Source organism: Dama dama, chromosome 23 (genome assembly GCF_033118175.1).
Source record: "Dama dama isolate Ldn47 chromosome 23, ASM3311817v1, whole genome shotgun sequence".
Lineage (NCBI taxonomy): Eukaryota > Metazoa > Chordata > Mammalia > Artiodactyla > Cervidae > Dama > Dama dama.
Genome location: NC_083703.1, coordinates 62,006,081 through 62,031,373, shown reverse-complemented (window position 1 = coordinate 62,031,373; position 25,293 = coordinate 62,006,081). Strand labels below are relative to the sequence as shown.

Below are 25,293 nucleotides of genomic sequence, written 5' to 3'. Positions count from 1 at the left end.
TCCTCGCGTTCCGCCCCCCCCCCGCCCCCTTTGTGCGCCCCCCCAGCCGGGCTGCAGCCGCGGAGCCGTCCCCCCTGCACTGACAGCTGGTATCTAATTACTGTGTGAGAATGGAAAGTCAGGCTGTCCCAGCTCCGGGGAGAGGGGATTAACGTCTCCTGCAGAATACACTTCCTCTGGTGGGTTGCCATGGTTACTCTCATTACCTGCCTGCCCGCGAGGAGCCCGCGCGAACCGCTCCAGCAGGCCCTCCGAACCCGGACCCGGCGCGCGCGCGCCTCCCGGCCCCTCCCCGCCGAGGCGCACGCGCGTGCGCCGTGGGGGGAGCGCGAGCCGCCTCACCCGCGTCCCCCGCCCCCCGCCCCAGCAGCTGTCAGCGGCGCGCGCGGCCCGGCCAGCCCCAGCGCGCGCTGTCAACAGTTATTAGCGCGGGCCTCTCCCCTCCCCCTCCAGCCCCTCCTCTTCCCCCGCCCCCCAGCCCGGGGTGGGGCCCGCACCTGGGGCCCGCTCGTTAGCGCGCCGGGGCGGCCCGCCGCAGCCCCAAAGGGACCCGCCCGCGGGGCCCGCTCGGCTCAGGACCGCCCCCTTCCGCCTAGAAACCCCCCCTCAGGGACCCCATTCCTGCCCTTGGCCGCAATGCCCGAGGGAGGCGGGTCCTCAGGATCCTGGAGCGCGCCTCTCCGTAGTAGTGGTGACCGGGTCAGTTATGGATGTTCTGCCCGGGGCGGGGGCTGTTTGTGCATCCTCTGGGTTCCCATAAGCTTCCTGTGAGGTGGAGAAAGGCATTGTACCTACCGTGTCGCTTCTACACAGGAGGAAACTGAGGCCCAGGGTTGGGGCTGGATTGTCCTCAGACCTCTGACTTATAGAGCCCCTGCGCCCTCCTGTCACCCTCAGGCCAGAATCCCTGTCCCCCAGGCCCCACCCTATCTGACCTGAGAGTGCCCCAGCTACCTCCTCCCTCCATCCCTTAAACCGGGGTCATTGCCCCTCTGTGGCCAAGAGGGGAGCACTTTGGACCATTGCTCCCCCCTTTCTGTCTCCCCCGCCCCTCATTTTGCAGACATCCCAAGAGTTAACAAAAGGAAAAAAAGAAAGAAGTATTCAGAGCTGATTGAAGGATATGGCCGTTGTTTGGGGGCCCATCCCAGGCACCTTGCCCTGTGGCCTGGGGTGTGCCTTTTGGTCCCTGGCGTGATTTGAAAGAAGATGGAGGTTCAGCGAAGCAGAAAGGAGGTCTTGGAATATATGAGGCCTGCTCCAGATGGCAGGTGCTCCGCGGTGGCCGCTCCGCACTAGCAGTTGGAGATTGTGCAGAGGGGTGGAGAAGAGGCAGGTGCTACAATGAGTCTTCCACGCCTTGTTTTTGTGTTTATTTATTTATGGGGTGGGGTGGTCTCATCCCTCAGTCCTGTCCAGGTCTAGTGCAACCATGGGTCCAGAAATTCTGGCTACAGTATAACCATGGGTCCCGAAATTCTGGCGTGAGTCTTTATCTTGGAGTTTTTTTTGGTTTTGGTTTCCAGTCTGAAGGTAGGTATTATTCGTACAGGAGAGAAATTCGAATACTGTCCTTGTCCCATTAAAACAATAGCCCCTGTCATCTCATCGTTTTTACAAACTCTGACTGGCTTCTCTTGGAGGTTCTGAGGAGAGAATTTCTCGATATTTGGGTGAGGATCTTCATTCTGCTTTCCTGTTCTTTTCATTCTCTTGGTTTAGCTTACTTTTTAAATTTCATCTCCCATCAGTTTCTCTATAAGGACCCTTTGCAGGAAGCTGACTCCTCCCACTTGGTCTTCTTTCAGCCCTACCAAGAGTTGGAAGGAGCACTTTTTTTGTGTGGAAAGAAGAACTTTTGTGGGAACTCCCCAAAACTGTTACCCCCATTTCCAAAACCTTGGTCCTGCCTGAACTTATTAAAATGTGGTTTGGGGCATGAGGGGAACAGTTACAGAAGTTGGGAGGTTGTTGCTGTTCAGTCACTCAGTCGTGTCCGACTTTTTTGCAACCCCATGGACTGCAGCATGCCAGGCTTCACTGTCCTTCACCATCTCCCGGAGCTTGCTCAAACTCGTGTCCATTGAATCAGTGATGGCATCCAACTATCGCATCCTCTGTTACCCCCTTCTAAGTTGGCAGGAGCAGGCAGCTAATATTTGCTGTAACTTTTGCCTGTCGTCCTGACTGGCCTACGTAGGATGGAGCAGTATCCTCACACTTGTCCATATAATCTACCCCCTGAAGTCCTGGGCTCCCAAACAACCAGTGCCAAAGGTGTGTTTCCCCAGGGGTGGATTCTCCTCGTGGACTTTCTCCTGTAACGGCAATCTTGTTGATTTTTGCCCTTTGTTGACAGCTGCACCGAAAGGGCTCATCCTACGGACTGTTTCTGTGGTTTCTTCCTCTTGAAGAAGGAACCCAATTGAGAAATGTCCCCACTGTTTAGCCACATTCTCTTCATCATGGACACTTCGTTGCTGGAAGGCACCTGCCTCTAATATAGTGATGGTGGTGCACTAAATAGCACCCTGGTGGCCTGAAAGGGTGCACCCACCTTGATAAGTATGTAACTTATTACCAGCAAGTGCCTTTGAAGTTCCAGTGGAGATGACAGAACTGCAATCCGTTAGCAACCGAACCTCACCTGCCATCAAGGGTAGGAGTCCGTTTAATTGGCTTAGTGAGGAAACAGGCAAGATTCAATCAGACTCAGGAGCTAACCTGAGGATGACTCCTCACAGTAGCCCATAAGGCTACCTGGGCAGGGGCCTAGGAAGATATACTCATCTTTCTTGTAGGTTTGCAGCCCTGAACACAGCAGTCCTCCTTATGTTGAGCATTCAGATTGTTTGAGGAAACTGAGGAAGCCAGAAAAGACTTGTCAAGGGATGACCTGCTTAAGAATTAATTTCACCAGGAAGGACTTTAAAACACCAATGTCAGAATGCTGGGCATTCCTTCTCTTTCTACCGATAATCCCCAGCAGGTCTCTGGGTAGGTGTTTCAAATTCATACTCATGTTGCCCAATAAGAATCTTTTGTCTCCACCGTTAGGAAAATGGGCCCTCACTAGAGCCCAGCAGCACAGAAAATGTTTATATTCGTTATCCAGTGCCAGTTGCCTTCCTAGCCACCTCCCTGTCTCAATCACAGAGACATTCTAATCAGTAGTTCTCAAACTGTGTCCTGCCTTAGAATCGTCTGGGGGCCTATTAAAACCCTCAATGTGTCAAATTTGGTAGGTCTGAGGCGGGACCTGAGAATCACATTTCTAACAAGTTCTCAGGTGATGCCTAGGGACCACACTTTGCAAACCATTGTTATGCATGCGTGCATGCAGGCATGCCAAGTTGCTGCAGTTGTGTCTGACTCTCTGCGACCCCAGGGACTGTAACCCGCCAGGCTCCTCTGTCCATGGAGATTCTCCAGACAAGAACACTGGAATGGGATGCCATGTCCTCCTCCTCTGAGTCTCTTAAAGTCTCCAGACTTAAGAGGCTCGAACCCGAGTCTCTTAAGTCTCCTGTATCGGCAGGTGGGTTCTTTACCCCTAGCACCACCTGGGAAGCCCAACCATTGTTATAAATATTCTGAAATACCAGCCTTACTTAAGTAGACATTTGGTGATTTCCTCAATGACTCTCAATCTGGCCTTTAGAACTCAAATAGGCTGGTTTTAAAGAAGATGGTAATATTCAAGAAAGTTTGCAGCTCTGTGTATTTGGGGAGGGGGCTGTGCTGTATGTCGTACAGGACCTTAGCTCCCCAATCAGGGATTGAATTCTGGCCCCCTGCATTGGGAGCACAGAGTCTTAGCCACTGGACCACCAGAGAAGCCCCTCCCTGAATTTTTTAAATGTATTTATTTATTTATTTTTGGCTGTGCTGGGTCTTTGGTGCCCACAGGCTTTTCTCTAGTTGTGGTGCACAGGCTTCTCATTGCAGCAGCTTCTCTTGTGGAGCATGGGCTCTAGGGCACATGGGCTTCAGTAGTTGCAGCTCCTAAGCTCTGGGCACTGGCTCAATGGTTGTGATACCCAGGCTTCGTTGCTCTGAGGCATGTGGGATCTTCCTGGATCAGGGATCGAACCCACGTCTCCTGCATTGGCATGCAGATTCTTTACCACCGAGCCACCAGGGAACCCCCTTCCTTGAATTTTTAAAAGCTATTGCCATGTCTGGTTTTGTTGGCCCAAGTCTGACTGGCTGTTTTGGAATTAGCTGTTTCAAAAAGATGTAGTATATGTTACCATGGCAATATTCTCCCCCACGCAGGAAGGCCCCAGAGGTTGGTCCTGCACAACTGACCATGTGTGTTTCATGGCTTTTCCCTGGGGGTGCTGCAGGGTTCCATGCCATCACTCCTGTTTGGCATTCCCAGGAAGTGGGGAATAGTCAAGAAGCTCCATCCAGCCCCACTCTTTATCCAGCCTGTAAATGAAGTGAGCCTCCTTTGTCAACCCAGGGCCCAGGCTGCTTAGGGCTATGGATCAGACTAAGCTGACTCGGGCACTAAGCAGAGGTGGTTGGCAGGGGCATCCCTAGGCTAAGGAGAAGGTGCTGTCCGATCCCTTAATTAGCAGCTTTTGTCTTGTAATACTGCGTCTGGATTCTCAGCTAGGAAAAGCATGCCTCTCCTGCTGCATTTAACATGAAGGTTATTACCTCTATGGATGCAGGGCATGGCAGAGATGTCTGCAGCAAGTGACTGCCGTGAGATCCCTTTGTTCTCTTCCCAGGGTTCTCCTTGAAGGCCACACAGATATCCTGGTGTTCCTCCCTCAGGGTGTAGTACACATGGTGTCCAGGTGGCCGCAGCTCACCAGAGGACAGTTCAAGGTGTGGCTCTGCAGACCTTGTGTGGTTTAAATTCTGGTTGCTAAGGGCCCTCTTCTTTCCTGTGTACGTCTCTACAGTTGAGATAGACTGATTACAGGACCCAGGGTTGACCAGCAGGGAAGAGCACAGTCCTTGTTGTTTTGTTTTGTTTTGTTTTAAGCTGTGCTGGGTCTTCATTGCAGCATGCTGACTTTCTCTCCTTGCTGCTTGAGGGCTTAGTTGCCCCACAAGGATCTTAGTTCCCTGACCAGGGGTTGAACCCATATCCCCTGCATGGGAACTGCTGGACCACCAGGGAAGTGGTCCTCATAATCCATTTTTAAAGAGGGAGCATGCCTGAAGAGTTTCTCTGAGATAATTTTATGGTCACGTTGGGTCACATTGATTACCCACGTCTGCCTATGAATGGAGGTGGAAGACTGGGACAGAGGCGTGTTTTGCTTTTAATCTGGGTTAGTTAGTTGTACTTGAACTTTAGGAAAACTTATTCCAAGTTTGTGTAACAGCCTTAGCAGGTTATTTTGCATAAGACTTTGCATCTCTTCTGCTAGTGGTTATTACCTTGGGGGACCCCTTCTGTAACCTAAATGGATTAGAGGGACAGGAGATGAAAATGGATCCCTAAACACAGAATGTCCACACTCCGTGGGTCTGAAGGGGAGAGATGAATGTTTACAAGCCTGTGTGTGGCAGATGCCTGACATATTCTTACTTAGCCTTGGAACCACATCCAACTAGGACTTTGTAGGCTCATTTTACAGGTGTGAGGAAAATGAGTTTTAAGAGGTCAAAAGTGACTTGCCCAAGCTGGTTAAGAGACACTTTTCCATCCCACCTATCTAAAATATTATCTTTCATCAGATTGTTTTCTTTCTCCACTCCTTCTCATCCAATTTTGTAAACTTTTTCCAGAAGTGTCTGTGTTCTGGCCTGAAGCAGTTTTATGAACAGAGAGGTCTATTCACTTGTAAACAGCTAAACCCATTATTATGCCTCTGGTTTCAAATTATCAAAATTTGGAACTACCTACCCCATTATACTTTTTAAAAAATATACCTTTTAAAATTAGCAGACACTTTTGGTGTTAAGAAAAAAAATTAACAAAAAAAAACACAAATTAACAGACACACAATGAGCTGAAAGTCGCTCAGTCATGTCTGAGTCTTTGTGACCCCATGGACTCTATAGTCCATGGAATTCTCCAGGCCAGAATACTGGAGTGGGTAGCCTTTCCCTTCTCCAGGGGAATCTTCCCAACCCAGGGATCGAACCCAGGTCTTCCACATTGCAGGCAGATTCTTTAACAGCTGAGCCTCAAGGGAAGCCCAACAGAACACAGAAAAGTATACAAATTGTAAGTGTTCAGATCAATGGCTTTTTATAAAATTAACCCATCCTGATCAAGAAATAGAAACCCAGTTATACCTTCATTCTTGGAGGTTCTTTTGTTTGTTTTTGCCAACATAAACCTCTGGTTAGAAGTGTATTATAACTGACCTGTCATAATATTTGTCCCATTCAGCTCTACCATGGCAGTATTTGAAGATCTCTAAACTACTGGTAGTTACACGTCAGCTAATGAATGAGTTAGTCACTGATGAGCCCAGGAATTCAGATACCCTCAAGAAAGAGATAACAGTAACTTCTGAGGGGGTTTAAGAAGAGAAGAGTATGGAATTTTATAACTCATAAGTGAAGGTCAGGAAGGTTAAAGAGTATGCCTACAATCTCACAGCAGGCAAGCAGGACCAGCAGGCAACTCTTTCTACACAGGCGGGCGCACATACACCCCCCCAGATACTTGCTGAGAAGTCCCCATTGCAATGGATGCTAACTTGGGAGAAAGCCAATGGCTCGAGGGCCTGTGCAAGGCCAGTGAGGTCAGCACCCAGGGTCATCACTCATGGACACTGCCCACTAGGTCTAGGGTTTGGTCCCTACACCCCAGATACCTTTCCTCTCCCATCTGCTCTCAAGTGGGCCACTGGCAAAGAGACAGCCCCACTATCCTACCATGGCAGGTTGAGAAAGTTGCAGGATAAAAGCAAACCCTGACTGTGGCCGGGATGTGCTTCGAGTGAGCGTCGCATTCACTGTGGCCTCAATTCCCCTCTGATGACAAGGACCAACGTCCTGCGCCAGCCCTTCCACTTACCAGCCAGCGACCCACAGGCAGGTCCTGACCCTCACAGTCTCCCAGGCTGGTTGCGATGTTCAGCCCTGTCCTGGCTAGGGGAAACTTGGCAGTCGGCAAAGCACTTCTTAATGACAATATTTATCCAGCAGTTCCCGTGGTCAGGCTTGGTGCTAAGAGTTGCACGCATATTTCATTTACTCCACTCCATAGCTCATGGGAAGGGGCCTTCTGTTATCCCCATTTTCTCGATAAAGGACCCGAGGCTCAGAGAAGCAAGATACCTGCTCTGAGTCACATAGCCACTTAAATGGTGGGGCCCAACTGACACTGAAGAAGCGCATGGCTGAACTACTCCTCCTGGCAGCTGCTTATAACCAGGCCGTCATTCGGCGGTTATTTATTGAGCCTACTATGTGTCGGGCATCGTTCCCAGTGCTAGGGAGACAGCTGTGAGCCGACAGAAGAACCCCCGCCCCACACATTTCCACTCCCTCTTCCAAAGAGCCGACATTCTTGAGCGGAGGTCCTTGGGTGAAGAATCCTCTGGGAGATTTGTGTTCTGAGCACTTTTACAGAAAAGTCCGCCTCCTTTTTCCTAAATCCCCATCCCCACCCCTCTGCTTGCTCTTCCTCTTTGACGCCCCCCCCCGCCCCCCGCCCACCAGAGCCCTCCAGGTCTCCCCTTAGGGAGAGGGTGGCAGAGAGCCCAGTGCCCCTGAGATCCTGGCACACCTTTGCGGGACCAGCTGACAACACTCGTGCCAGTCCAGTAAGAGGCTCGGGGGGGCCCCACGGCCACCCCACTCACACGGCCTGCCACCTCCACATGGCCTTGTGTGTGTTATTTCTGTGTCTCCACACACAAAGAGCCCGGGTGCTGTTGCTGGCGCTCAGCTGCTGGAGTGGGGAGGCGGGCAGCGGTGAAAAGCTTTTCTGAAAGGCCAGGGCGAGGCAGGAGTCACCCAGGTGATGTGAGCCGTTCCCCTGGGCCCCCAGCCCGGGACCACAGTGAAAGGTTACTGCTAATTGGCGAGCTCCTGATGGGGACGCATCTATTTAGCACCCCCCTCCCCACCTCCCCAGAGACTTCCAGGATGGTCTTGGCACAGCGTGCAATTCGAAAGCTCCCCGCCTGAGTCTGGCACAATCTGTCTGAAATTGTGAACATGGAGGCTCTTGGTTTTTTAATTTGTATTTTTCCTTGTTTCTCTCTGCCCATTGTTTCTGGTAGATTTCGTAGCAGCAGCCACCCTTGACTCTGGTAGCCCCCTCCCTGTGGCCCTCTGAGCAGGCTCCTGTCCCCCCCAGGTCCCCCCAGACCCTACCCTCGGGAGGCCTGGCGGGGGTCAGCGAGCAGCAGCGTGCCTGCCCCCGCCCTGCTGCCCGGCCGCAGGGCCCAGCTCTCACCCCGCCGTCATCCCTGACACTAACACAGCTTGTCCACCCTGTCGCAGGGGGCAGATGGCCTGTCGGAGCCGGAGGGCATCTCTCTGAAGCGGGTCGCTGTGGTGGAAGATTTCTTTGACATCATCTACTCGATGCATGTGGAGAGCTCAGCGGAGCCCGGCAAAGCCCCCAAGCACGCTGGGCAGAAGAAAACCTACCGAGCGGTGAGATTTCTGTCTCTTGGCCTCTGCTGGCAGCCCCAGGCCTTGGCAGGAGGCCATGGGCTCCGCACATGTTGGGCAGGGGGCAGGGCAGGGAGCTGAGGCGTGATGAAACGGCCTTTGGGGATCCAGGGGGGCACGGGGCAAGGGCATGGCAGCTAGAGACGGCTCACAGGGCGAGGGGGCGGGCTCTGTGGTCGGAGCACAAAGGAGAAGCAGGTTGAAGGGGGTGAGAGGGAGGGAAGGAGAGGGACGAGGAGGGCAGGAAGAAAGCTCTCCTCTTCCTGGTTTCTGCTTCGCTCCATCCCCCCAACCCCGGCCCAGCTTGGGACCGAGGTTGGGGGAGGGGGAGGCCAGATAATAGTAATCGGCAGAGCAAATGCTTCCATGGCCTTCGCTGTGTGCCAGACCTGTCCTCATACTCACCCCTGCAAGTTGGTGCCAGAAGTTCCCCAGGGGACTTCTGAGGACCTGGGCCCCGCCCCCAAGGACAGCACAGCTTGATTGGGGTTGGGGAGCCTGAGAGAAACAGAAATGTCTCCAAGACTCGCTTCAGGGGAACAAGAACCCAGGCACCTGGGCGTTCAGCCAAGGTCCCTCCAGACACCAACATTCAGTGCTAAGGCAAGGGGCCTTCACGGAGAGGGTGGCGGGTCAGCTAGCAGTCTAAGCTTTGGGTAGGCAGAAGGGAGCAGAGGTGGCTACCTAGGATGGGAAACGTCACACTTAAGACTGTGGAGGGGATGGTGGTCACAGCCTGCCTGGCTTCTGGTAGCATCCCCACATTGGCCCCCATTGCCATGGCTTATCCCCAGCTCTGAACCACTTGTCCGGCACCCACCACTAAATCAGGAAGCCAAGCACTTCATGTTCATTCAAGCCTCACAGCAGTCCTGGGATGGAGGTGCTGTGGCCCATTTCACAGTTAAGGAAACTGAGGCCCAGGGAGTTAAACTGCCACTCTAAGGTCACACAGCACTGAGGCAGCAGTCAGCCAGTGTCTCACTCCCCACTGTGTTGACTTTCTCTCTGGCTTCCTAGAGACCTGCCCCTCCGTGATGGGCCTTCCTTACCCAAGGTAGATGCCAACCCCTCCAAGTTCTTTTCTGAATAGCCTTGGAGTGTGGTAGAGGTGGCCTGTGTAAGTCTATAATTTCCCCATATGGCCTGATTTAAAAAAAAAAAAAAATCCAACCATCTGGTTTGTCCTTGATCTCAGAAGATGACCTTTGTTAAATGTGTCTTAAGGATGGACCCACATGCCAAAGACCTCAGAGAGAGGAGGGGCCAGGCTGAGGAAAGCAGGAGATGACTGTACCACCTGCCCCACCCTGCAGCTCAGCACTCGTGTGTTGGGGAGTGACTTGTGGGAAGGGAGTTCTGAGGGTATTTCCACTGGAGGATCATAAATGGAGGGAAGGACTCCTGAGCTGGGGCCCATGTGGACCCCTTGGTGCTGATGATACCCCGTGCACTTTCTCAGCATTGAAGTTGCCATGCTGGGAGCCAGCTTGTGCCAGGCTGTGCGCTCGGCACGTCCCCTGCGCTAGCTCTCAGAGCCATCACGTGGATGAAGGGTATAAGGATGAAGCAGGCGCTACCATTACAGAGGAGGAAAGCGAGGCTTGGAGAGATGATTAAGCCTGCCTTGAGGTCACCCAGCTGATGTTCAGAGTCAGGCATCTGGCCCAGAGCCTGTGCCCTGACCACTAGACATGCTGCCTCGCTGCAAACGTCTTGTGGCCAGTTCGCAAGCCCACTGACTTACTTGTCAAAGGAGATAGGCTTAGGCCGACTGGACTGTGTGATTTCCCTGGTCCCATGGGTACCCAGCCCTAAGCCTTACCCTCAGGCACTTCCTGGGTGTTCATTAAGGCTGGGGTCTGCGACCTCCGTGCTGCAGAGAGGGCGAGGCTGGCTGCGCCCAGCAGGCTCTGTGTCTCTGGGCCAAGCGGACGTCCAGCTCTTGGCTCTGCGCTTCCTGGCTTCTCGTCCATATGCCCGCCGCGTGCCCCACTTCCCGCTGCCCAGCCTGGAGCTGGCACATGACTGGCAACGAGCCAGCTGGGCTGCGCTCAGAGCTGGAATTTCAGCAGCAGGGCCAAGGCAAAGGGAGCAGGCCAGGCCCTCCTGCTGTGGGTGTGAGGCCAAGGGGACCACCGCACCCCCTTCCTCTCCCGTGCACCTCCTCTCCCTTCCCTCACTTCCCCATCTGTCACTCTTTTCCTTTTGGGGGGCGGGGTGATGGGGACGCTTTTGTCCTCCTCTTTTCACCTGCTCCCATTTGCCTCAACCCAAGCCTAGCTCTTCAGCCCCATCCATGCCCGCTAGGAGACTCAGTGCTGATGGCTGCAGAGAGGCACAGACTGGCACCTTGGGGTTTGCATCAGGCCCTGTGGAGCGGTTTTTGGACCTGTCTGTGTATGCTTTGCCAAACCTGAATTCTGGGACTGCCTCGCTGTCTCTGGGGGCACCTGGGACCTTATGGAGTCTTACAGGCCTGGGGTGCCCAAGGGAGCAGGGGACTGCAGGGGAAATGGCAGTCTTGTTCAGAATATTAAAGGAGGCACACTCTTAAATAGGAAGAGAACTTTTTAGCACCTACCACTGCCAGCAGTGGATGGGGGAGGGCAGGTAAGGAGCTTTCTGAAACTGTAGGTCTGTGAGCCAGGGGTTGATGACCATTGACAACGGACACTACAGGGAGTCCCCATCTTGGGCAGGAAGCCCTGCCTTAACTTTGCCTCTGATGCCTCATGGCCTGAGGTCCAGAGGATCCCAGGGAGTCTTGCCAAGGCAGAGCTGTGTGTTCTACAAAGTTCCCTGAGCCCACATAGAGGACTGGTCCTTTTTCAAGGAGTGTTTCTGATGTCTGTGCTTAGTCACTCAGTTGTATCTGATTCTTTGAGACCCCATGGACTGTAGCCCACCAGGCTCCTCTGTCCATGGGGATTCTTCAGGCAAGAATACCGGAGTGGGTTACCATGCCCTCCTCCAGGCAATCTTCCCAACCCAGGGATCTATCACAGGTCTCCCACATTGCAGGCGGATTCTTTTCCATCAGAAAAGCTGAAGAATACTGAAGTGGGTAGTCTACCCCATTTCCAGGGGATCTTCTTGACCCAGGAATCGAACCGGGGTCTCCTGCATTGCAGGTAGATTCTTTACCAGGGAAGCTTGTTTCTGATGTCTAATGAAAGTGAAAGTCGCTCAGTCGTGTCTGACTGTTTGGACCCAGGCCAGAATTCTCCAAACCAGAATACTGGAGTGGGTAGCCGTTCTCTTTTCCAGGGGATCTTCCCAACCCAGGGATTGAACCCAGGTCTCCCACATTGCAGGTAGATTCTTTACCAACTGAACCACCAGGGAAGCCCTAATATCTGCACCCACCTGAATCAGAGCGAGCCTTGTTGCTTCCTTCCTCTCTCCTGGGGTGCTGGAAGGCGAGGAGGTTGGGCTCTCGAGCCCTGATCTGACTGCCCAGACCACTTTGGAGTTGGGGCCAGATGTGGTCAGCAGCTGCTCCAGGCCCACCACGTGCTAATCCATCCGCAGGGCAGAAGGAGGATCTTGTAAAGTGGTGCAAATCCCCCCAATTGGCCTCATCTGTCTTTGTCAGCCTCTGAGTTGGGGAGTGAAAATGGGGCCTTGCAAGTCAGCGACTCTGCAAATAGCTTCTGTGCTCCTTCCCAATGAAATCTCACTCAGCTTTTCCCAGTAAGAAAAACGTAAAAGGCAGATTCAGGTACCGGTCTCAACATCCAGGCTGGAGGCCTGAGAGCAAGGCAACAGACAGTCCAGGGCCGCTGAGAGCTGCTGGGCGGGGATGGGCCCCTTCTTAAATGCAGCAGCTCCGTCTTTATCTGTGTCACGTTTCGGGCTTCAGGATAAGAGTCTATTTCCAGAACAGTGTCTGTAGCTCTAAAACTATCAGAAAACCACCATCCTGCTGACTAGGGCATCAGCTGGGATGATCCTCCGCGTCTCAGCTCACCCTGTGGTCCTGTGGCCTCGGGCATCTGTGCAGCCAAACAGAAACGGAGGTCCCATTTCTCACGTGGACGAGGCAGGAGCGTGAACCAAAAGATGCCCACAGGAGGTTGAAGGACTCGGTGGGGGAAGGCATCCTCCTCCATTCAGGTCCCTACAGCAGCGCGGAGCTGGACATTTTACTGACGCCCCACGGGAGCTCTTAGCGAGGCTGCAGACCATCCAGCTGCACAGGGCCCTCGGACAGCTCCAGGGGCTTCTCACCCACCTGCCTTGGCTTCGCCCCATCTGCCCTTCCATGGGCTCCAGAGCCAGAAGTTGTGCACCCAGGGCACCATCTCCCTGTGGCACTCCAGCCAGCCTTTGCATCTGCTGGGTCCCTGCTAAGGCCCAGGCCCCTGGGCACTTTCTGGTAACTGCCCCTGTGTCCTCAGTGGGCCAGGCGGCAGGCAGGGCCCTGCCCACGCCATGGGCAGCCCTCAGCAGAGCAGCCCCGCCGGGAAGGCCCTCCCTGAGCCCTGTAGAATCTGTCTCTGTCCAGCGGTCAAAGAGCTCCATGCGTTGAAGTCGGGCTTTCCCCATGGTATCAACCTTTTTTCCTCTCGCAGCAGCCTGCAACCCTCCTCCTCCATGTGCTCAACTCAGCTCTTCTGAGGCCTGACCTGGGATGTCCCAGCTCAGTTCCTTAGGAGGTCATCTGTTGGCCCAACTCAGCCTCAGCCCTCTGCCTGACCCAGAGGGCATCCTTCCCTCTTCCCTTTACTCCTATAGCTGTCAGCCCCTCAATAGGACCCGTCCCTCCCAACCCTGTGGGCCCTGAGATTTCTAGGTGGCCCGGGCTAGGGATAAAGATGGCCCGTGTGTGGCAGGAGCGCCCCATGCCTTGGCCCTCACACCTTCCCATCCACTGGCTCCAATCAGAGAGCAGGGGTTTGCCCTTGTCCCTGACCTCCAGAGGAAGGCAATCAGACAAAGAATTTGGAAGGGAGATAACTCATCAAGGAGCCTGCCTGCTCCGCAGAGCATCAAATCAGCTGAGAAATAACAATTGTGTCACCAAAATTAACTCTGCATTTGCAGCCGGCCGCCAGGCAGGAGTGGCCTGTGGAGCTCCACAGACAGCAGAGCCCAAGCCTGTCCTTCGAGGTCCTGGCCGCAGGGCGGGGGTCGCGGGGAAGGGAGAGCCTGGCAATCCTCTTTAGTCCCCTCCTCTCTGCCCCGCCCTGCGCTCCTTCCTGGCCACCACAGAGATGGAGCAGGGTGTGTGTGCATCCCGAAGGAAGAGACCAGGTGCGTCCTGCAGAGCAGCGCACCCCGCCCCCCCAGTGCCCTGCCCTCGGCCAACTTTCCCGGCCGGGCTGCGGCGAGGACGGAGGAACGCTGGGGTGATGCTGCCCCTTAGTGGAGAGGAGCGAGACGGCCCGGGCTCTGGGAAATGTGTGAAAACCCGCAACCGGGCAGCTGCCGGCCTCACTCAGCCAGAGAACCTGGGCCGGAGAGGTCCCTCCGGCCCCCTCAGGCAGCCAAACCAGGACCAACCTGGTTTTTCCCAAAACCCAGAGCAAGAGGAGAGGACTGAGCTGCTGGGATTACACCCCACTTCTTACCCACCCCGCCCACCCAGCCGCTTTCTTGTGTTCCTGGCATCACTTTCACCTTCCCTCCCACACTGCTGACTCTTTCTTTCTTTGTAGCTAGGGGAGGCCCTCTGGAGGCAACTCTGGGGGTGACCTGGAGCATCAGCTCTAGTCTGGCACTATTATAAAGTGCTGTGTGACCTTAAGTGAATTGGTTCACTTCTCTGGGCCTTGTGACCTTGGCTGGAACACGGGGCTCCCTGAGAGCCTGTCCAGTTTGAGGCATTTCACAGCTCTCCTGGGTCTGTGAATAGATCAAGGAATAGCCTGTAGAGCGTTGGGCTCTGGTTATAGGCCCGCAGCCGGTAGATTTATAAGTGGGGTTCAGTTTATCCTTCTCTAAGAGTGGGAGTTGTCTCCTCCTACCCTAGAGCAGTGTCTCTCAACTCATTTTTAAGTAGCAGTGATGAAATGACCTGAGAGGAATATTCGCAATTTATGAGGACACAGGTTGTAGACTAGATGATGTTTCAGTGTTTTGCTTTTATAATTTTTAAGCTTCTTTCATTTAAAAATTTAAAACTACTGGTATTCTGTGAAAGTACTGACTCATTTCTTTGGCTGAGACTTTTAAGACATCTGCCTCTTGCTCCTCAAATTCCTGCCCTTCCTGGCAAGGGCCAAGCGCCTGCCACCGAAGCAGAGCCCTTGGTGACCCCGTGAGCAAGCTGCCTCCACACAGATCCACGTAACAGCCAGCCTCCTCTCTCCCCCAGATCGCGGAGACCTACGCCTTCCTTCCACGGGAGGCCGTGACCCGGTTCCTGATGAGCTGCACGGAGTGTCAGAAGAGGATGCACTTTAATTCCAACGGCCTGGAGCCCAAAGGTAGGGGAGCAGGTGGGCATGCTAGAGGCCTGGGGGAGGCTGTGCATGGGACGGACTCTCCCCCAGAAGGGCCTGCCCTTAGCTGGCAGGGACAGAAAAGGGCACGACCAGCAGCTGTCACAATTCCCAGAGGCCAGCGTGGGTCCATGGAGCTGCCCAGAGAGCCTCATTTTAGGTTTGGTTTGTTGTTTTTTTTAAACTTTTTTTAAATGTTAAGTTTCACTTAAAAACCAACAGTACATTCCTACTGCCCTTCAAGACTCTCTTCTCCCACCGAGGTTACAGACGGAAATGGTCACCTCGCCCTATTTCCTAAACTCTGCAGTCCTCGCCACCCAGGTCTTCCCCCACACCCCCGGCAGTGTCCACGTGGATCTGGTCTCACTGACCCGACTGTGCCCTCCCTGGGGACAGGAGCACACCCCTCGCTGCATGCGCCTTTCTACCCTACAGCCACCCTCCTGCCATTAGTAGTAGGCCTCCCTAAGTGTTTGTCCCCTGCCCTCTATCCCCAGTGCACACCCAGGAGATCTGTGGGGATTGGTAGAATTGAAAATGCCCAGAGGGACTTTTCTGATGGTCCCGTGGTAAGACGCCGCACTTGCACTTCATGGGGCACAAGTTCAATCCCTAGTCAGGGAACTAAGATCCTGCATGCCACACAGTGAAGCCAAAAAATAGGGAAAAAAGAGAAAATGCCCAGAGTGTGTGTGATCAGTCCAAGCTGGTCCCTTACACAGACATCCGCGCTCTCCAGCTCTTCCCTGCAAGGACCCCCACCTCAGTCCCCCCAAAGCTTCAACCTGAACATCCTAGAGGCCTCCCTCCATTAAGTCTGGGCCATCTGTTCGAAGGTGGCTTTGACACAGCAAGAAGGGCCATTATGTTTGGCTGGTGTGACCGTAACTCAAGCCTGAGAAATGGTGCCCAGATGGGCGACTTATCAGGGCTTCTAGGCATCAGGCCTGCAAAGAGTGCTGAGGTCGGTGGCTGTTGGGATGTTTGCCTGAGGATGGGAACAGAAGGGTGAGCCACTTCCTCAGGTGGTGTCCCGGTGACATCCTCCAAATGTGGTGAAAACCAACAGCACTGCCCAGTGACAGCAGGGCATTGGAACAGATGCCAGTGGGCTTTTCCTCTTGGCTGGTAGTTCAGTCGCTCAGTTATGTCTGACTCTTTGCGACCCCATGGACTGCAGCATACCAGGCTTTGCTGTCCTTCACTATCTCCCAGAATTTGCTCAAACTCATGTCCATTGAGTCGATGATGCCATCCAACCATCTCATCCTCTGTCGTCCCCTTCTCCTCTTGCCTTCGATCTTTCCCAGCATCAGAGTCTTTTTCCTGGCTGGCAGTCGGTCCCTGATGCGACTTTGGACAGCAGCCACTTCACAAACCCAGAGGCTTTCCTGTCCTTGGGGGCCATTAGGCCACGGCCACTTCACTGAGTTCATCGGATAGCCGCTGATGTATGAGAGACAGGAGTTAATGTAGTTCATCCCTCATAAGTGCTGGGTTCCTGGTTTAAGAGCCAGGCGTGCCAGGGCCCCACTGAGTGCATTCGAGTCCAAGCTCTACCGCTCGGTAACCGTGTGTCCTGAACAAGGGACTTCACCTCTCTGAGCCTAAGTTTCCTCATGTGTGAAATGGGGTTAATAACAGCACCTCTGGTAGCGGGAGAGAGGGGCAGGGTCCTGATGAAATTTGAGAGTTAAACCGTGTACCTAGGGCAGGGCTGCTGCACAGGACGAGGGAACCGAGGCTGTGGCAGTTAATGTGACAACGCCCGAGGCCTGAGGGAGGCCCCCTCCACCCCACATGGCCTGGCTCCAGCTCAGCAGCCGCAACCCCTCTGCTAAGACAGCCCCCTTGGCACCTGCCACTGGGCTAGGAGACATTCCTTGCCGTCCTCCCCACCCTGCCCGGGTCCGCGTCCCAGGGGCGTGGGTCCTGGTGGTAGCTGCATCGTCCCTGCCCGCCCATCCGCCTGTCCCCTCCTGTGTTGTCCTTTTCGTTTCCATAGCGACTGGCGAAGTCAGACACAGAACCTGGGGGAACAGAGGCAGGCCCGGAGTGGCTGTGCTTGTGGGCTGCTCTGGGGTGTCTGCAGGCTCCGTCTGTTCTGCTGACTTCTCCCCGCTGGTGTGGAGGACGGTCCTCGTGTCCAGCTTCGTGAGTTCTGTGCCGGAGCCTCCCTGTCCAGGGGATCCAGCAGGAAGAGGGCAGGCAGAGTAGGCCTGCGCCACGCCCATCTTCTCCTGTCCTCAGCCCGAACGCTGCTTCCCTGTCCCCAGAAGTGGGGCTGCCCACTCAGGGAGAGGAGGAGACCTCAAGGGAGCCGGAGGCGGCGTGGCCTCAGTGTCTCAGAAGGTCTTGGGGTCAGGCAGGCCTGGGTGTGCTGCCCTGCTCCCTGCTGTGTGTCCCCCAGCAGGTTTCGAGAACCTCTCTGAACATCAGCTGCTCATAACAGCTGCTGCGATCCTGGGAGGTGTCTGTCCTGGTTCACAGCTGAGGAGAGGAGGCACAGAGAGGTGGCGCGGTGATAGCACTTGTCCAAGGTCCCCCAGAAGGCAGGAGAACTTACCTTCCCATCAACAAATGGGAGCAACACTTCTCTCTTGGGGTTTTCAGGAGGATGAAGTTGAATTAAAGGAGCCCGTTCTGCAGGGCGCTTGGCACTAGGGTGCCTGGGAAACATCGGCTTGTCCCCCACTCCACCCAGTGTTGTCCCAGCCAAATACAAGGCTGCCAGCTTCCAGGTGTCCCACGAAGAGACACACAATCACCCACCCAGGCACGCACCCACAGCCTGGCTGCTGGGCCGAAGGGTTTCTGGAGGCTGCTAGTGGAGAGCCTTAGAGGCTGAAAGGCTCCGCTGTCTGCTCAATGGTCAGAGGCATTCGTGCCTGGACCCCTGTCGTCAGCTGGCCAGTCCTCCCGTCTCCTGCCCCAGCTGAGAGCGTGGAGACGCTCTCTCCGCCCACCAGGCTGGCCTCTCTGGATGTGGTCAGCTGCACCGACTGCTCTTTCACAGGCACCCCTGCTCTGCTCTGCTCTGCCGGGCTTCCCTCCTCTTTCGCCTCTGGGAAATCAGAGCCTGCGCCTGGCCCCAGAGGCAGGCCCCAGGTTCCTGTCCCAGGAAGGTGGGGCGGGAGCAGGACATGGAACAGCATGGAGACTTCCCAAGGGGCGGCTGGGAGGATGCCTTGCTTCCTGGCCTCGTGTTAGAAAGAAAGAAAGGAAGCAGAGCAGCCTCCCCTGCTCGGTGGTGGTTTGTCCCGGGCGGGGGCGAGAAGGGGGCGGAGGTGACGGGGCGGTGGGGGGGGTTGCTGGACAGTCCCATGCCCTCCCCCAGCACCAGGAGCACAAACAAAGGAGGTTGCGAGGATCAGGAAGTCCGAGGATGGGAAATTCCAGGGCCTCCCAGCTCCACCAGCCCCTGAGCAAATCTGGGCGGAGAGGAGGCAGAGATGAGAGCTGGGTGTGCCCTGATCCCAGCCCTGGGCTGCTGCAGAGAGGGGCTTCGGGAGAGGGCACATCTCACTTTTCTTTGACGTGACAAAAGGCTATTTGCGTGGCTGCATACGAGGAGTTAGCAGTGGGCAGCACTGGTTACCTCCCAAAGGGTCCCTCCTCAGCCAGAGCCGTCCACTCAGGTGGTGGCGCCCCTGCAATGGTTTTCAACCCCTCCCTGCCTGGCCCCTCCAGAGGGCCCCCCTTCCTGTTCTGCCCCACGTGACCCCATCCTGGCTCGTTCCTCTGCCCCTGCAGCCTGTCCTGCGCTGGCCTGCCCTCTCTCGCCTCTCACACTCACTCCCTGTGTAACCTGGGGAGGTTGCCTCATCTGTAAACTGGGGGGTATTAACACGAGCACCCATCTCATGGAGTACTTGGGAGCCTCATGCAGGAGGGTCTGCGTGGAGCCCTGGCAGGCCTCAGTAGCCGTCATCCGAGTGACTGAACAGAAGTCCTGTTGAAATACCCCCTCCACAAAGCTGCCTGGACCTACGCCAGCGGCCCTGGAGCTCTTCCCCCTTGGAGTGCTAATGGACTGGCCCTCAGTCCTGCCCTGCTGGGCCCAGGGGCCGGCTCTGTGCCCTCGCCCCACCATCCCCACCATGAATGCACACCCTTCGGTGCTCCTTGAAGACTTGCTGACCTATTGATTCGCTTCCCTGGAAGAGAGGTTTTTTTTTTTTTTTTTTTTCATCACCTTCTAAGCCAGCCCCAGGCCTGGGATCTCTAGTTCCAAATCTAAACCCCGTGGCAGGTTGGCCGGTCCCACATTTCCTCTGCGCCAGGCCGTTATTGCACACACATCCTTCACCCCCTCAGCCCTGACCCTGAGAGCTCTTTCCCTGGCACCCAGAAGCTACGGTGTCTGGACTGAAGAGTTCTTCCATTCCCGTGGGTGGAAACTCAAGGGAATTTGCCACCCTGTGCTCCACCTGGAGGATCTGGGCCACCTCCTCAGTTGCGTTGATTGGCAGATGTCACTGGGGCCCGGTTGTGGTCAGTGCTCGGCTTGGCCTGGGGAGAGCCTCTGCATCACGGGCTCTTTTCAATGGCCTGTAAAGCTAGGTCTAGTCCTGGGGCTGATTTCAGGTTTCCTTGGCAAAAAGGTGTCGAAACATTTCTTCAGGTGATTCCTCTGCCTCTCTCACCAGCCACCTAAGGCTCTGTGACCCTTACTAGCTCTGAACTCACCAGTGGTCTCAGATTCCTTGCAGTGGCTCGGGCATGGCCCCTGTGTTTGTTGACCATGGCAGGGACCTGGCCTGTCCAGCAGAACCCGGGGAAGCTGCTTCTTCCTCGTTCATGGGTTCACCTTCGCTCATCCCTCACCTCCCCACATGAGCACATGACTCCAGGGAACCCCCACTGGCCCTATTCCTTAGCTCCTTCCTATGAGTCTATGTGTGTGGTGCTTATCAGCCCCAGAACCATGCAGCTCCCTCGCTGCCAAAAACCTGCCCGCCTGTCTCTTGGCTGTGGTGTGGCCCAAGCCCTGACCTCCCACAGCCAGCTCCCTGGCGCATTCCCTCCCCGGGAATGTCTCCCGCCTGCCAAGGTCCTCCTCCCTGACAGAGCCCTCACTTCTGGAACTGCAGACGCAAGCATTTCACGGCACGCGGATATCTGATGGATATGTGTGTGCCCAGGGTGTCCTGCTCCCTGCCCCCCAACGAGGGCATCCAACCTCCTCGTCCTGAGCTCTCCTGGCTCACCTCTGGGCACCGGAAGCAGTTTCTGATCTGTTGACATGCTGCGGAGGGAACAGGCCAAGGGAGACCCCTTCTCCCACTTCCCAAGAGCGCCTTCCCAGCCATTGTGGGTTTTCCCCCCACCCTAAACTAAGCTGAACCTTGGCTTTAAAATTTTTCTTTTTATTTATTTGTTTTTATATTTTCAATATTACTTTTTTTCTGACCGTGCCGCCAGGCACAAAGGATCTTAGTTCCCAGACCAGGAATGGAACCCTCACCCGCTGCAGTAGAAGTGCAGACTCTTAACCACTGGACCGCCAAGGAAGGCCCTGTTTGCTTTTTTTTTCCTTAAGTTACCTCTTTGTAAGGATTCATGGCATTTCAGGCAGGACACGGGTGACCACTGGTAAAGGAACACAGTGTCTGCCCTCCGAGGACAACGAAACATAGAGCGTCGCCACATCACCTGATGAAGTCTTCATCTGAGGCTCTGACCCGGGACCCTTAGGGTGGGATGCCCTTCTTATATACCACATTGTCCAGCAACTTCTCAGCAGACAGCCTTGTCTCTGAGGAAACAAAATGCAAACGGCCGCATTCTCCGTCTGAAGACCCTCACTCCAAAACAGGAACCATGGCTCTTTCGCGTGACATCGACTCAGTGTAGCTGCGGGGTCTGCCTCACACAGTGCGTCCAGCCTCGTGCAGTTGTGCGGGTGGGGTGGGGCGGTGAGCAGGTCCCAGCGTGCCCCACCCCTGGGTTGAAGTGGTCAGGTCTGGGTAGATGGTGGGGCGGCAAGAAGGGGATCCACAGTCACAAAAATGAATTCTAGTTTCCTCACGGCACTGGGCGTCTGTGCGCTGTATGAAGCCCTCTGCCACAGAACCAGGAGGGGCTCCCTTAATAGAAGAAAAGGTTTGGCCCATTTTTCAAGCCGGTTCCTGAGACTCCCTGTTAGTGAGTCCTAGAAGAAGGAACATTTCTGCATGTGACAACATGGCTTTCAAAAACTCAACAAGGGATTCCTTTGGTGGTCCAGCAGTTAGGAATCAGCACTTCCACTGCAGGGGACTGGGTTCGATCCCTGGTCTGGGAACTAAACTCCCTCCACAAGCCGCACAGCGCGGCCACGTTTTTTTTTTTTCTTTAAAAAAAGCAAAATGAAGCTCTGCATTTTTATGAAACTGGATAGAAAATGTTATTCAAGCTGTACAGTCACCAGAGGGGCACTGCCTCAAGACGCGTGGACCCTGTTCTCTGCGGGGCTGTTCTATCCTCATCAAGTAGGAACTGCCCCGGTGCCCCCTGGCTAGTTTTGCCCTTTTGTTTGCAGGAGCCATTTTTCTTTATTGTGATAGAATATAACGCAAAACTTGCTATTTTAATAAATTTTAAGTGTACAACTCAGTGGCGTTATAGTTATACTCACTGCCCAGCAGTCATCACCACCGTCTATTTTCCAAAACTTTTTGTCCTGCCAAACAGAACCTGCAGCCCCGTGAAGCAGTAACTTCCCATCCCCAGATGCCCTGGCCCCGGTAGCCCCTCTTCTACTTTCTGTCTATATGAACATGCCTGTTCCAGCTGTCCCATCCACATGGAATCACCCAGCGTTTGTCTCTTGGCGTCTGGCTTCTTTCACTCAGCAGTGTTTTCAAGGTTGTGGGGGCCAGCTGGCCTGGGCTCCGGCTCTGAGTGGCAGCTTCAGCAGATCCCTGCCTTCCTCCAGCTCACCGGTCACCGGCTTCCCTCCAGCGCGTCCTCCTGGGCGTGGTGCCAGTGACGGCAGGCAGGCTTCAGCTCCTCGGAAAGTCGCCCCTACTTCTCACGCCACCCCAACCCCAGCCCACAGATAGAACTAGGCGCCAAGGAGGACGTGGGTCGAAGGCCCAGCGCCCTTGGAGGCTGGGGGAGGAGGCAGCCAGAAAACAGGTAACCACGATGACTCCCCGGACAGAGGGTGAAGCCAGGTCAAGTGACTAAATGACGAAATGAGGCCCTGCTTTGTGTGACAGGTCCCAGCAGGTGGCTTCAGGGTTTCCAGCTTGGTCACAGCAGGAGACATCTGAAGGGGAGGCAGGAGTGGAAAGAGTGGCGATGGGCTTCCCTTGAATCGTGCTTCCCATCTTGTTGACTTACTCCTGCGCCGTTGCAGTCACTCCTAAATGGCACTCACAGTGACCCCCAAGATGCACAGCACAGTGTCAGGCTGGGTCCACTGCAGGAGCCTTCGCAGAAGGCAGCGTGACCAGACATTTTAAAGAGTCATTGAGTAGGGTCTTGCCAGTGGTTAAGACTCTGTCTTCCAGTGCAGGAGATGTGGGTTCAATCCTTGTTCTATAACTAACTTGTTCTAACTAAGATCTCTTGTTCTAACTAAGATCCCACATGCCTCTAGGTAAGGTCAAGGAAAAACAAAAAAAGTTGTTAAATGTTGCTACCATTTGACCCATGAATTCCATGTTTTGGAATCTGGTCTAAAAAGGAATTGATCGCAAATACAGACCAGTGTTCACATATAGAGATGTTCCCAGCAGCGTTTATAAGTAGCCCCGGATAGCAAATAGCCTAAGTAGCCAGTCGTAAGGGAGTAACTTACGGAACATACGATAAAACAATACAGGGATATAAAAATTATATTTGCAAAGCAAAATGAGATTTTTGATGGTAGGGGAAATGCCTATGACAAAATGTTAAGCAAAAAGAAAAGGTTTCAAAGCAGACTATTATTCTCGGTATGCATTATGATATCAAGTATGTAAAAAAGAAATCACAGAGGAAAAAATAAACAGAAGCATATGCCAAGCTGCTTGGTGCAATTATGGACTTTTTTTTTTTTTTCTTTACATCTTTCCACACTTTGCAAATGCTCTACAGAAGGAATATGCGTTACTTTGATCTTCAGGACAAGAAAGCAATAAAAGGGAGGAACAATGCTCCTCTCTGTGTGATTAAAAGAGGAACTAGAATTTGGGTGGACTGGAGGCCTGGCCCAGACCCGTGAGCCAGGTGGTCCCTGGCAGCTTTAGAGAGGATGCTGTGGGGGGTGAGGGTCAGTGTGGGGCAGTGTGGCATGTGAGTGGGCTTAGACCTGCGTAGGAAACTTACATATTTGACTTCAGGGGCCTGGCAAGCATAATCATTGAGCGCAAGTGCGCGGGGCAATAGGCATGGGTGCACACTGCAGCAAAACAGACCCCCGAGCTCTGTGTAAAAGGAGAGGCTCAGCTGCAGTGGGTGTTTGCCGTGTGAGAGTGAGGGCCCTGTGCGGCCAGACCTTCCATTTTTCAAAGCAGCCAGAAATCCCCGGTTTTCAACAGTGAACTCTCCTACTAAACACGGTCACTTAGTTGAGAAACACTCTCAGCACCGTGCAGTTCACATCCACGGGCTGGATACGGTGGGCGCTCCATGAGTCAGAGACCGCCTGCCCGCCTGGCCTCCTCCCCAGGCCCCGTGTTGGGTGCCCCACGTGGGTGCCAGGCTGCCGGCAGCCCACCGCACAGGCTGAAAGGGGCTTCCTTTTCTTCTCTCCATCAGAAAACGAGCCTCCGTCTCCTCTGGTCTCCGGAATCATCGATTACAACATGCCCCTCACCTCCACGTACCTGAAGCAGATGAAGTTGCGTGTGATGAATTCCCAGGAGCAGGTAAGGCATCCGCCCTCCTCGCCCCACATGGAGGCGTCCTAACTTGCCTGGATGTGGTTGAGCCTTTCCGAGATGTGGGGCCACAGCCTGTGTAAACACACTGGAAACCAAAGAGGCCCTTATCTGGTTATCTGGGCCGGGCAGTCCGGGCTGAGAGGAGGGAAGGAACGCGTTCCTAAGTGAGAAGGTCTTCTGGGCAGACTGCCCTGCCAGGTCTTCAGGGAAACTCTCCTGAAGGGCAGGGGCAAGGGGGTGGAAGTAGGGGGGAGGTAAGAGCTGCTGACCTTGGCCCTTGGCTTGCCCTTGTCCTCGCCCTCCTCTGCCCTTTGTCTGATGTGCCACTCATCTCCTTTCCCTGGGGATGCGAGATGGAGGCCCCGCCTGCCTGTGACCTCTGTCACTCGTGGGGCCCAGGCGGGCCTGGAGGATGGGCCAGGGAGGGTGGCCCAGAGTGAGATAAGGCCCTGCCTGCACCCCCTGCCCCCCCGGGCTGTCCAAGACTCCCAGCTGTGGATTGCCCAGGGCTGTCAGGCACCATGGAAACAGGCTGTGAAAAGAAAACCACTCCTGCCCACCTCCCCTCACAGCCCACCTTCTAGCCCTTTGCAAGGCGAGTAGCCTGACTGTCTTTCAGAAAAAGACTGGGTGAGTGCCACCCGCCTCCCCGACCACTGCCCCAACCCAGAGTCAGAGTGTCTCACCTCCTGCTTCAAGCTTTCTCACCAGCTGTGACATTTGAACCTGCCGTATCTTTGAGGCCCGACTAGGGGAATGAGTTGTTTTCTCCTCCGTTGGAAGCCTGACTTCCAGCCCTGGGTGCGTGCCATCTGGGATGTGGCTGGTCTCCTTGACAACCTGAGCGTGTGTCCGCCGAGGAGGGTGACAGCTCCGCCGTCAGCTCCGAGGGGATGTAGCTGGAGGTGCTCAGGTAGCATGTGGGGCTGGGGTCTGAGGATCTAAGCTGTTTGGCTTGAGCTCTGCGTTGCCCTGAGGAGGAGGTGTGGTGGCCCTCGCATCCCCACAGCCTCAAAAGGGCGAATGAAGTAAGCTGGGCTCTGGGTGATGGAGTTGTCTGCATCTCTCCCGTCTTTTCATCTGAGATGTTCTCTTTTCTATGATGGTCGCATCCCTAAGAAACTTCAAAAACAGTGGGGATAATGCTGTCGGGTTTTCCACTCAAAACTGCAAAGTTTTATGCAAGAAATGCCAGTTATAAGGGTGTTGCTCTAACAGAAGCAACAGTTATAAAATCAAAGCACCACTACCTACGCGGGGTGAAGCACAAAGGCACTCAAACAGCCCCACGGCAGGAGTTCAGCCCCATGGCTTTTCTTTTCCCCCCAAAGTGGCACTTGAGCCCAGTTCACCACCAGAACCTGCAGTGGTCAGTGCAC

The 25,293-nt window shown here is 54.6% G+C and overlaps 1 protein-coding gene across 4 annotated transcripts in view; it reads left to right on the top strand.

Moving 5' to 3' along the window:
- The window catches only part of NOL4L (nucleolar protein 4 like), a 125,727-nt gene that overhangs the window by 41,656 nt on the left and 58,778 nt on the right, over positions 1–25,293 (top strand). For all 4 annotated transcript variants that reach the window (XM_061127058.1, XM_061127061.1, XM_061127060.1 and 1 more), the window contains exons 2-4: positions 8,434–8,589; positions 14,930–15,041; positions 23,790–23,899. In XM_061127058.1, coding sequence (XP_060983041.1) covers positions 8,434–8,589; positions 14,930–15,041; positions 23,790–23,899 — 378 coding nt within the window. The remainder of the gene's footprint in view (positions 1–8,433; positions 8,590–14,929; positions 15,042–23,789; positions 23,900–25,293) is intronic.